The sequence below is a fragment of the Oxyura jamaicensis genome, chromosome 2 (assembly GCF_011077185.1).
Source record: "Oxyura jamaicensis isolate SHBP4307 breed ruddy duck chromosome 2, BPBGC_Ojam_1.0, whole genome shotgun sequence".
NCBI lineage: Eukaryota > Metazoa > Chordata > Aves > Anseriformes > Anatidae > Oxyura > Oxyura jamaicensis.
Genome location: NC_048894.1, coordinates 36,283,076 through 36,295,743, shown reverse-complemented (window position 1 = coordinate 36,295,743; position 12,668 = coordinate 36,283,076). Strand labels below are relative to the sequence as shown.

At 43.8% G+C, this 12,668-nt stretch overlaps 1 protein-coding gene across 5 annotated transcripts in view; it reads right to left on the bottom strand.

The window, feature by feature from the left end:
• Positions 1-5,665: 5,665 nt before the first annotated feature.
• Positions 5,666-12,668, bottom strand: part of CREB5 (cAMP responsive element binding protein 5) — a 238,013-nt gene continuing 231,010 nt past the window's right edge. For 4 of the 5 annotated variants that reach the window (XM_035317994.1, XM_035317996.1, XM_035317995.1 and 1 more), the window contains one exon: positions 5,666-12,522. In XM_035317994.1, coding sequence (XP_035173885.1) covers positions 12,359-12,522 — 164 coding nt within the window. In that variant the 3' untranslated portion in view covers positions 5,666-12,358. The remainder of the gene's footprint in view (positions 12,523-12,668) is intronic. The other variant, XR_004748275.1, reaches the window with a different exon arrangement.

Sequence of the window (12,668 nt, the reverse complement as noted above, 5' to 3'; positions counted from 1 at the left end):
TTTTTTTACTATTATTTGCTTCATTAAACACTCCTGTAATTAATGCATTTAATGGGAATTTAGCAGTAACAAATATAAAATTTATTGTGGTTAAAAAAAAAAAAAAAAAAACATGCTTTGGTTACTAGATTTTCCATCAACAAATGTCAATGACCAAATTCCTCAAAATATTTCTGTGCTCACCCCAGAAATCTACTGCTGAAACAGGTGATGTTTTCAGCTGTGTAATGGGAAAGAAATTCCACATAAATAATCCTTGTGAAGTAGTCAGTATGAATGTAGAGGGAGAGAGCACCAAAGAGTGTCTTTAAAATAATCCCCCAAAAGCTGTTTCAGGCTTGATAAGAAGACGTGTGTATTAGCACTGGAGCTTGCAGGGTGAGTTATTAGGTGTTGAAAGACACCGTCTAGGAAGCCTGACCCATCAGAATTTGAATGTAAAAGGCAAGTGACAACTGAATACATGAAAAGCCTTAGAGCCCGCTCCCAAAGCACTCTTTCCCTGCCTGAAAAGCCCGTTTATCTTCAGATGAATAAGAGTTACAGAATTGGAACCTAAGGAGAAAATCTGTGGTATCCGTGGCCAAGGGAATGTTTCCCTCCCACCCGTTTGATTATAACCATGTGCAAGTTTGGGTAATGAGACTGCAGGGCTTTCCCCTCGCCCCCGTGCACGGTTGGGACATTTTATATGAAGGTCGATGCGGCTTCGCTTTGCCGTGATGCATCTCGCAAGCTCTTGGGCTGGACAAGTAACAAAGATGTGTCAGAACCAGAGAATCTTTTTACAGTGCATAAAAAATATCCCCGTCTATTCCAAGAGGAAATCGTAATGTGAAGAACATTGGTGTTATAACAGCCTTGTAATGAGGACGAACTTGGCCAGAGCTTTGAAGAAGACAAATGGAAAGCAAAGCAGCTCATTTCTCCTCAGGGCAGGGAATGCAGTGTGTAGCTAGGACTGAATGGCTGGGCCTTCCGCAGGTGAGGCGCCGCGGGTCTGGAGTCTGGTGGCCGGGTGCTGATGGACGGCCTGTGAGCAACAGCAGGAAACGGCAGCAGGGGAGCGGGGCCCTGCTTGTGTCTGCTGGTTTCTGTCCCTCGTTCTGCCAGTCTATTCCTCTCTGCGTGCTGCCGGGGACAAATACACACTTATATTTACATACGACCTTGGTAATTGTGGCACTGAATTAAGGTCCACGAAGCACATGGTGAAAGAGGCAGTGCATGGGCAGCGCAGGCATCACCTCATGCATCTGGGGCTCTCCCTGAGGTGCTGGGGATACACAGCAAGCTCTGCGCAGCTGCAGATGGGTGATGGCATCTAATTGAAAAGCCCTCATTACTGACAGGCTTGGACGTTTGCCTGCCTCGTTCCAAGGCCGGCCTCAAGCCATTTAAAATTAATATTGTTCATTCCTCTCTGTGCCTTTTAGTGTTTAGAAGCCGTCCTCCGCCAGCTGCTGTCTTCGATTAGGCCGGAGGAGCTGCGTGCAGCGCTGCTGCTGGGCTCCCACCACTCCCCCGGGACCTTGGGAGCAGAGAACTCCTGCAGAAGGGACCACCTCTTTCCCGAGGTTTTCTGAGGTTTTGGGAGACTAAGGAGGCTTCATTAGCAATGGGACTCGAGGGGAATTTCTTTCCCCATCTCAAAAATGAGCTGCGAGTGCCAGGGCACCATTCCTCAGTGGGGGAAACAGTGGCATTGCGATGGGTGGTACTGAAATGGTGCATCAGGGCAGTGTGTTACCGCAGCACTACTGTCAGCATGCGGCTGCTGAAAGGACTTCATACTCTCCTCCTTGAGTGACACCTGGCTTAACGTGGCAGAGGAAATGGCCATTGTGAAGACATATGTCTGAAGCTCCTCCTAAGCACTTAGAAATGTGGGCTTTGCTCTGGTAGGCAACTGTAAAAAGAAGAAGACAGCCCACAAGGACAGTGGGGCGTTACCACCACCACCGATGGGACAAGCTGTGGATACCATCTCGCTCCAGTTTTCCTCTGGTGCCCTGGACCACACAGCAGCTCCTGAACATCCCTGCCACCTCCAACAGCTTCCCCATGCTCTGTTTGCCCTATGCCTGCCTGCCAGCTGGTGTGACTGGTTAGCCACAGCAGCTCACTGGCCCAGCAGCCAAATAAATCAAAGTGAAAAGAGGTGGCAGGAACTCCTTTGCAGAGGGTTAGGAGCCCCTCAGCTATTTTGGAGGTGGATTTAGGAGGATTTGGGGAATTAGGCGCAAAGGAGGTGTCAGTCACTTCAGTTTGCATGCACTCCAGCTGAATGATAAAAACCTTGCTGCTAAAGGCAAGCCAACCCTGGGGCAAAACAAAAGCAAAGCTCTCCCTGCCTCAGCCTCTGAGTTTGGCTTGTGAAAACTGCCTGCCTTTAACTTCAATCCTGACAGCTTCCCTTCTAGATTGAAGTGCAGGGAACAGCAAAGCAACAAGAAAAGACCCAGCTGGAACAACAGCCCGTGTTGTGGTACGAGGCACAGCCCAGCATAACCCGCATCACGGCCATGTCTTGTTGTGGGTAGTTCCTTCTCCTCATGCACAGCTCCATGTTGTCTTCTCCACATGGCTTCTTGAAGCTAACAACAACCTTTATTGAGCCAGAACTGGCTCTGCTGCCTTCCAGCTCAGAACAAAAATGATTAGTGAAACCAAAGAGAGGCGAGGGGAGGATGTAGTGCCCTTCCATACGAAGCCGCCTGCCTTTTTATGCGATCCATCATAATCCAGGGGGCCCCAGATTTAAACTAATCTATTTCTGCCTTTATTTATTTTTTCTTGACTCAATTTCCTACATGAACTGGCCAGTTATGTCAAGTATTTGTGTTTCTTTTAACTTGACGTGCTGTCAGCTGAATGCAATGCCCTATGAAAACACCTGCTGACCTGCTGCACACATACACACACACGTCTGTACCATCTGTATATCTATACCATGTAGCTGTACCATATATAGTTGTCTATATCATCTGATGTATACCTACATCTTTATTGTATACAGCAGGGCACACAGATTACAAATTCCTCAGCCCTGTGCAGAGCAGCCCCTCATGCCCCCCTGTCTGGGAAAGGAGATGCCCGCCTGCTTGTGGCTGTGCTGAGGGTTGTGCTGCAGCATGTCTCCAGGGAATGGGCTGATCAGGTTCACTAATGGCGGGGCTCGTGGGGTATTTGCTTACCTAACATGATCAGCACACACGTCTTCAATATTTTATCAGCTCTGAGGGTCAGCCTCGTAACATGGCTTTGTGTCACACTGGAGGATAGAGCAGGCTGAAGGAAAAAACGTGCAAAGAGTGCTGCAGGAAGGGGGTTTCAGCAAATGACTAGCACTAATGCCCTGCTTGTCACTGCTGAAACCGATGTCCCTGTTGCAGTCAGACACAAGAAGAAGTTAGGCCCCTTGCAATAACAAAGCAGACCAAAGAATGCAGTTTACAGCCCCAATCCCTCCCTTGCTAGCTCTGATCTGAAGGGTGCTAGCTGTCTTGCTTTAACTTTGATCCCTCCTTTCCCACTCTCCCTTGCTTAATTTTTCTTTTAATCCCTTGAAAGTACTTCTCAGGAAGTTTTTGTTTTAACCCTGTGATCATTTCCCATGTGCTGAGCTTTCCAATGAGTGGGAATAAAGCCGTTCCACAACAAAAACGAGTGCAGCAGGGTAATTCTGGGGGTAGACCCCGAGCTATAGTGGGGCCTCAGTGGCCAGTAGCTGTGGTGGAGAGGAATGCTTTTCTCTGCTCTAAACAGGCCCATTAACTGCCTTCAGCTGCAGCACTGCTCCAGCATAGACAGGAGGAAGTCTAAAGGTTGGTCTGTAGTGCAGTGCTGGAGCTCTGAGTGGTGAGGGTTGCTGGTGGGGGAGCACACACGGCCATGCCATTTCTTATCCTGTCCCCCGATGCCGTGTGCAGGGGGATCCCCAGAGGGATGATCTGACTGACCTTGGCCCTTTTACTGTTCTCTGAAAGTCAGTGCGGAATTTGAGAGCTTTGCAGCTGAGAGCATGTTCAGTGTTCCCTCTATCCCAGCATTTACAAAATTCACCCCAACACCAACAAAAAAGCATTAATGTCTGCCAGCTCCTCTCTCCCCATGGTGAAAGATGACATCTGGCAGAGCAAGTTAGAGCATCCCTCTCGCCATCCCTGTGTTTCCTCCACTCAGGTTAGATCTGGCTGCTTCCCCACACAGGACAGGGCAGGAGCGTGCTCTCACACTGATCCACTTTCCTCTAATAATAACTTTGTTATGACATCTGCTGTCCAGAGCAGCCCAGGGAGAGCAGTGGTAACAGCAGACTGCTTGGAGGAGCAACAAATGCTGCGTTCAGGTTTGGGAAACCATGAATCAGCTGTAAAGGGCAGTGTTACCTCAGCTTGAATCCATCTTGCTTAGCTCATACGGTCAGGTGTAAATATAACTGTGTGGACAATAACATAGTCCTGTGATACGCCTTCATGGGAGGCATCTATTTTTATAGAGATGATGATCCTCTTCCAGTATTTGGTCACAAAGCAAGAGCCCTGCTGTAAAATTACAGGTTAAGCCGTGGTGTAACAGCCTTGCTTTTGAGGCAATTCAGATGCATACGGCCTCAAAAATGACTCTAGATAATGCTGTGCCTTAATATTTGGGGAAACAGCTGCTGTACCCCCTTAGAGAGGGAGCTGTGTACATCTACGGCCCCATCTCCCAGCTCTTACAAAGGGAGAATGGGAACAGTGAAATGACTCTGCCTTTTTCCTACCCATTTTAGGAGGATGAATGCTCTTGGCTAGATTCATCCTTTTGAAAACCAGGGGGAGAGCAGCAGGATCTGTGCCTGTGCCAGGGCCTCCAAGGGAGCAGCCCTGCTGTGCCGCCCACGACCACCTCCCACTGAGTGACACCCAGCACTCATGATGGGATTGTCCCCATGGCCAGGCTGAGCCTCGCAGGCCGTGAGTGTGGTCAGGTCAGGCCATCACCCCGGGACCTCCAGCACCATCACATGAACCTAGGGGTGGGTTCATCCTGATGAGCTCGAGACTGCGGTTTACACATTGTTGTGCCAAGGTCTGTATTGGACCAATTTATAGTGAGAAATGAGGTTGGCAAGATAACAGGGGCATCACAATTAGAGCTAATTAGCCCAGCAGGAAATCCATTTCCAGGCAGCTTTTGGCAAGAAGCGAGGTTGGCGGGATAACAAACATAGAGTGTATTTTGATATAAGCACACTCCAGCTGCAAGGAAAAGTAAAATAACAGCTTGTCTCATCCATATGCGGAGGCCCTGGGTTAGGATCCACCACGTAAGCCTTCTTGTTCGAGGCTTTGCAGCCTCCATGCTTGGAAGACCTTTGGAGGCCTTGCTCCTGCAAAGCACCGGGTCTCCTTGCTGGGCACATGGTGGCCCCACGCAGGGGTGGTCTGCAACGTCAGCTCAGTCCTGCAGTCACACAGGCTTCTGTCCAGCACTATGGGCTCATCTCCACCAATTTGGGGGGAGATGAGGGATTTCAGGTCCGGATGCATCCAGCCAAGCACGAAGTAGGTATGAACCACCAGATACCATCTAAGAAAAGAAATCACGGATGAACAGTTTGCAGGAGTCATCTGTGCTGTAAAATGTCTGGGGTATAGACACAGCCAAACTACTGAAATTATTTGTATTTGAGTGCTTTATTATATTGGAATTGCGGTGATATTATTAACATTTGTACAAATGCACAAAAATCCTGTCTCTTCTAGCTAGAAAGAGATGTAAAAATCTGACCTAGTTGAACAGTCTCAATGAACTCATTGTCCATTTGCAACAATAATGGGTTCACAATGCAACAAAAAGCTTAACATAAAATTAAACATATTAAATGCTGCAGCAAGTATTTACACTTATGTACCAAAAAAAAAAAAAAAAAAAATTATCTCCCTCCAGTAAGGAAGGTGGTTGCTTTACAGAATAAAACAAACAGACAAACAAACACAAAACCTTTGCATACAATACAAACAACCTCAAGCCCAAAACTTACTGTGACAGCACCTTTTTTAATATAATATATATATATTTATATATAAACTTCGATAGTTTAGGCTTACTCCAAGCAGTGCTAAAAGTTCCTTAAAACCAGGACAATGACAATATTCCAAAGAAGCGACTTTCATGGATGATTACTACCCAGTGTTTAAAATGAGCTGTTATAGAGAAAAGTACAGAGCTCATGAACATGGGCTGGGAAACACTTGGATCCAGATTATAAAGTCCTTGGCAAAACTCTCAGTGGCAATTATTCTTACTCTGAAGAGCGAGCACACCTCTCATGCAAAATGTTTTGTCTCTGGGAAGCATGGAAAAGGTTTTCGCTGACAGGGATCTCTTTGCAACCTCAGCTCCTAGGGGTGGGGGGAAAAACGTACCTGGAATTTCCTAGGTTCCAGCAAGGAAAACATTGCCCTATCATCCCCACCTTCCTTGTTTCCTGACACTGCTGCAGTTGCTGTACAGGCAGAATGAGTTTCCAGTCTTCATTCAGAAGGCTGTTGCGCAGATTTTAGTCAAAAAGATTTGGTCTAATAGTCTTACAGCATGAGCTGGCATGCTGTTGTGGGGGGGGGGGGGGATCGGGAAGAGTTCCACCCAGGGAAACTTAGCATAAGTAGCATTTATTTTGCATAAATATAGAACTGGATATCCTGAATACCAGGTATTACACATCAGTCTAAATATAGCAGGCTGCAGTTATTGATTCCACTCCAAGGAGAGCCTGGGAAAGGATCACATTTCCATTTAGAGAATCAATCTTTTTTTTGAGTGTGTGTGAACACTGACATTTTTGGCCTTGCAGAGTTTTAATATTTGCTATAAAGTAGTTCTGAAAGCTACGGAAAGCCAGTAACAGTAAGCAATTTAGCTCTAGTGTAAAGCCACTGATTAAACTGAGATAACTGGAAGCTCTGAAAAAAAAAAGAGGTTACTGATGTAAACAGTCTCTTTTGTCTTTGCAATAACAAGATTACTTCAGATGATGAAAAAGTGATATATATATATATATATTTGGTGTTCAGATCACTTGAAATTTTATTGCTTTTCTTTGTCCTTAGAAGTTTTTAGTCTCTTTTCTTTTTCTTTTCTTTCTTTCCTTTTTATTTTTTTTTAAAGGTGCTGTCCCTAGTCAAGTTATAAGGCAACATATTTTATTGATTTAAACTTCTAATACATAGTATGGCCACTGTTATCACTGCAGCTTTGCAGCTACTGTGGGTTGGACAACAGTCAAAGTGCATTATCATGCACAACAGAGCCAGTCTCCTGACCTTACGCTATACAGGACACTTTGGTTCTCAGGATGAGAGATTATAAATGTAGCTTAGATGCTGCCTCACACACTTTGCATAATAAAACATTTATATGCTATCATGAAGAGGGTGTAAAGTCTAAGTCACACTGCAGACTGGCTGTTCTCAGCTTCTCCGTTTGGGCAGGTGTGAGAGACAAGTTGTAGATATGCCACCAGTGAAAGCATATAAATGTATCTGGTGCAAATGTTTTACAAGAGAATTATAAATGATTCAACAAGGGAGAGCAAGAAAGAGAGTGAAAGCTAAAGTGCAATTTTAAAATAATATAAATAATTGAAATGTAGAAGTAAGATACTAATTAGTTGTAACTGGTTTTGTTTTATAGGCACAGTTTAGTTTTTATATCTATAGATCAATCTTTTTTTCTTCTTCCCCCTCCAGTAATTTTATCTGATGTATAATGGAGTTTCAATGGTCTACGTCTAAGGAACACTGCTGAGTAAGAGGACAGAAGAGGCAACGATAAGGCAGTATAGTGCAACTCACTATGTGATATTAGAAAAGAAACAACGATGGGGTTAGATCTTCTGTGGTCATGTATGTAATCAGCCTTAAAAAAAAAAAAAAAAAAAAAGGAGAAAAAAAGAAAAAAAAAAAGGAGAAAAAAAGACAGGCTTTCCAGTTATGTGTTGACACCCATGATTTCTAAAATGAGAGAGCACATTTCCAATACGAAGGAAACAACTAAAGGTTCATTATTTGTTTTGTTGTTACTAAAAAAAAAAAAAAAAAAAAAAAAAAAAAAGCAGATGCTGCTTTAAGGAAAACATTTAATTCTAGGAATTTCTGTACAACTGACCTCAGCAAACTTTTCCATCTTAGATGGATGACTTCTGCTTGAGACCCTGAAAGATTAAGATGCACACACACCTAGAGTAGTTTATTTCAAAACTAAAATTGTAACTTAAAAAAAAAAAAAACAAAAAAAAAACAGATTCTGTACAAGAATACTGTTCAAATGGAATGTGTTAAAATAACATTTATTAATAAATACTTTATAAAATTCTATGTGATTACTAAATTAATAGATTCCTGTTTTAAAATTGCTTTGGTCCTCATGAATTTTCATAAATTCACTCTATACGCTTTTTTAAAAAAAAAAGGTATTAGCTGCTAAAAAGCACATTTTGCCTAAACTAAAAGGCTAGTTTTAAACACTAAATATTGTTGCTTAAAAAAATATGAATCCTCAAAAGTTGGGCATTTAACAACAGTTATAGCTGGCTTGTTAGTTAACAGGACGGAGTCAGTTAACACACGAAATCCACACGCACTGAGGCACTGAACCATTGACTTTCCACTATTCAGAACATGGGCAGCATACATTTAGCTTCGTAGCAGGAATTAACTTCAAACAGCATGAAATTCTCCACAAATCATCCTCATCGTCTTTATAAAACACACCATGATAGCACACAAACTACTTGTCTCCCACAGGCAGTGTTATGAATATGGCTTGCATAAGTTGACCCGGGGAAGGGGCTGGGGGAGAAGGAGCCGGATCACAGCATAGTTTCATTCTGATACAAGTATTGCAATTGTCCGTGGCTGAGATTTCCAACATACTTCGGCTGTCAGGCAATGAGAGATGCCCTCCAGAGGAGTATCTGTGACATGGGGAGCCTTCCTCCTGGCAAAGCCCTGGCAGCGCCGAGCAAAGCCGGCTGGGGAAGCTCTGCAAGAAGTCCACCGGCGGTGGGATGGGGCACAGAGCCCACTGACGGGCTGGACTTGAAAGAAAAGCGTGTCAGCCTCCAGTAGCAGCTGGTGGAAAAGCAGGATTTCTCCTCGAACGAAAGAGCGTGGTAAGTGCATGGCGAGTGGCGTGCTCGGAAGCAGGCCGCTTCCACCAGCGCCCGCAGAAGGCTGGTCCCGGAGGGCTGAGGGGCAGGGGCTTCTCCTGCGGCCTTTGCTCGGTCCATGGCCAGACCAGCAGCTTGAGGAAAGGCTGCAAGACCCCTCCACTGGAAAACAAGAGTATTTTCATGTGGAAGTGAATCTGGTGAGTGATATAAGGTGCCTGGCAGGGTTGGTCCTTTTACCGATAGAGCTAATATAAATATGCTGCATGTTGTCTTGGCCTGTGAACCTGCGACAGAGTTACAAGAAGCAATAGCAAATAGCTTTTCATCCTTTACTTATTTCCACATCACTAGCAATGATTATACCTAAAGGCCAATAGTATAGAGAGGAGACATTTCATTGTAATTACACATTTAGGCCAACATGTGTGGTTGGCTTGCCTAGTTAGCATTAAAAAAAGAAATAATTGAGCTATATATAATACACATCAGTCAAACTGTCAAGTTGCTGAATTTAACAAAACTTAGGCAAGGTTTTTGTATTTTTCTTTTTTTTTTCCTTTTTTTTTCTTTTTTTTTTTTTCCCTTTTTAATGTAGAGGCTTTCAGTTTAACAGCTAAATATTTTAATTGAGGAGACTGAATAAAATGAAGCTAAACTGTAATTCTAGTGCAGTGTAGCTCAACTGGGTATTCTAATATTATCAACAACTTTGATTTTTACTTTTTAATGTATTTAAGTGCTACCCATATAGAGGGAAAGTTTTTTTTTAAATTAACCCTGTGATGGCATTTTATTTTTCACAGTGAATGATGAAATTCAGACACAGGGGAAAGGCTTATTTTGTTGTTTTTACATCGTGGATACTCAGCTGGAACATTTTGCTCAACTGCATATTTGAAAAAAGTTCCTTTGGGAGCCATGATGAAGCAAGACCATTTAGCTATTACAACTGGAGGTTAAAAAAAATTATAGATTCAGTATTTAAAACACTTTAAAAGTATACGTTTGTCTAAAATATAATAGAAAATCCTTTACATTTGTATTTTTTCGTAATTTTTTTTGGTTCTTAGACTATATAATCAAGTCAAGATTTACACTGTACATTAAAAATCTTCTTTTGAATGCATTTGCATAAATGGAAAGAGAGCTGTTCAAGAATACTGATAAAAAGTTAGTTACCAAGAGAAGAACTAATTCAGAAACATATGATCCTCAGAATTTTGCCTTTCCTTCCACAAGGGCCCTGCTCCTGACAGTGCCTCCCACTTCACTTGTTGAGCTCTCCTTCCCACACAGAGAAGAGTCACCCTGCTACATAAAACCCACGACTCCTCTCAAACCCAAGAAACAGCGGCTGAGGACAAGAACCTCGCTTCAGAACAAAGCGTGTTCAGGACTGGAACATTTGCCAGGAATAGCATGAATTAGCTTTTGCCATTAAAGATGCAGTTTGAAATGTTTGAACACTCATCGCCAACTCAGAGCCCGCTCCACGGGGCAGACGAAGGAGGTGTTGCCGCTGCCAGCCCTTAGAGCAAAACCAGGTCCCAGGATACTGAAAGGCAGCATAATTAACTGGCATCATCTCCCTCTGATTTTCCCATCAATCATTGCTACTACTCTGGGATGCAAATCCGTTGTGCTATGGGGCAGGCGCATAGTCCAAACAAAACCCTTAATTGTGGCATAAAGCCCCTTTACAGACCCTCTTTGCAGGACTGAATTTTATCCAGCGAGTGCAGTGGAATTTGCCATTCTTGCAGCACTTCTTAGCGGCTGCATGCTTTATATAAAAAAAATTTAGTGTCATTATGAGACAATTCCATACCCACTATAAGCTGGCATAAGTGCCATTAAAGTCAGTGAAGCTCCACTGATGTCTGCCAGCTCAGGACAAGTCCATGCACATCTAAAGGGATGCCTGCAGAGAGCAGGACTTTCCCTGGTAATTAAAAATGGCATTTTTCCAACTGGTCAGAATGGTTACACTGATTTATTTTTCATTTATAGCCCATGAAATCTGAGGCTGTTAGCTTTTGGTGCTAGAACAATGTAAGCAGGTTAGGGAACAGAACTTTCCTGAATTATTATATACTACACAGATTTGCTATGTTAACGACTGGCAGTGCAAAAAAAAAAAAAAAAACCTGCTGTAATTCTCAGGTGTTACTTGCTATGCCTGCATTGTGCCACAGCCATTTACCTCAACAGCTTACAGGGCTCGAGCGTCAACACAGCTGGCTCTCAATCCTGCTTCACCTGCAACTGCACTGCTTTCGCCTTTCCCTGTTTATTAAAAGCACTAAATCAGGAGCATTTCTATTTTTTAAAACAGAAATGCTCAGTGCAGCCCAGCTGCGGGTGAAGAGCTAGTGAAAGCAGCAGCCTCGCCGGCGGTTTTTAGGGGGCTTGAAGTTTTTGCTTGTTCGTCACTGTTCTCCGGGGGGGAGAGGGGGAAGAGAGGGAAGTGAGGATGTCTTGGAGAGAAAAAAAAAAAAAAAAAGCCGGAAAAAGGCTGGCAAAGAGAAGGGCAAAGGGCTTGGGAAGGGAGGAGGAAGGTGTGAGAATAACGTAAGGACAAAAAGAGCAGGGTAGGAGAGAGAGCTGGGGAGGAAAGCTGGACAAAAGGGCACAGTATTTGGGCTTGGTTTTGTTCTGATAGCCACATAACTACGTAACCACGTTGAAAGAGGCTCTGAATACAAGACAGGGTTCTGGTGATAGCACAATGCTAACTCATTTTTTATGATGCTGTCAGCAGATGCCCTCTCTCTATAGTTATAGCCTAATTACTCCTAGTTACCTACATATGACTCTGTTTAATACTTTTCATGCCTCACATTGGCTAACAAGCTGCAGTTTAACACAACTCCGTATTTCTGAGGCTTCAGGCTAGATTGGTGAGAAGGAAACGTGACTATGTACATAGACAGTTAGGTTTATAAACAAGTAACTGGTACCAAAAAAACTGGAGAAAGCACCAAAGCATTTCTCAAGCTGATAGCATATTAATTGCATAACTCCCTTTTATGTGACTAAGTATAAAAGACATTTTAATAACTATAAAAATGAAAGCCAGAGTCTTTCAAGAACTGAGGAATCTTCCAGGCTTGAGTTACGGTCAAAAATGTCCTTAGCACAGAGGACGCTTTGATACGCTTCCACACTCCCCTAGCAGTTTCTGATCAACCAGTTTTAAAGAATTGGGTTGATGTCTGTTCTGTGGCTGGCAAGCTGGGTGAGAGTGGAGCTTCCCACAACGTCGCTGACAGAGGAGGAGGTCGTGATGGTGTTGTGCTGGATGACTTGCTGCTGGGAGCACGCTGGGACCGGGCTCGCAGGAGGACTGCTCTCGGGACCTGGGCAGAGCGTGAGGGACAGAGACAACACACGTTCAACCAGCTGATATTCACCTGGCTTCAGGAGCTGGGACCTTGGAAAAACTCCAGTACCTTATTGACTCTGAAGCCAACGCCAGGATAAAATTCTGGTATCTTAAGATTTA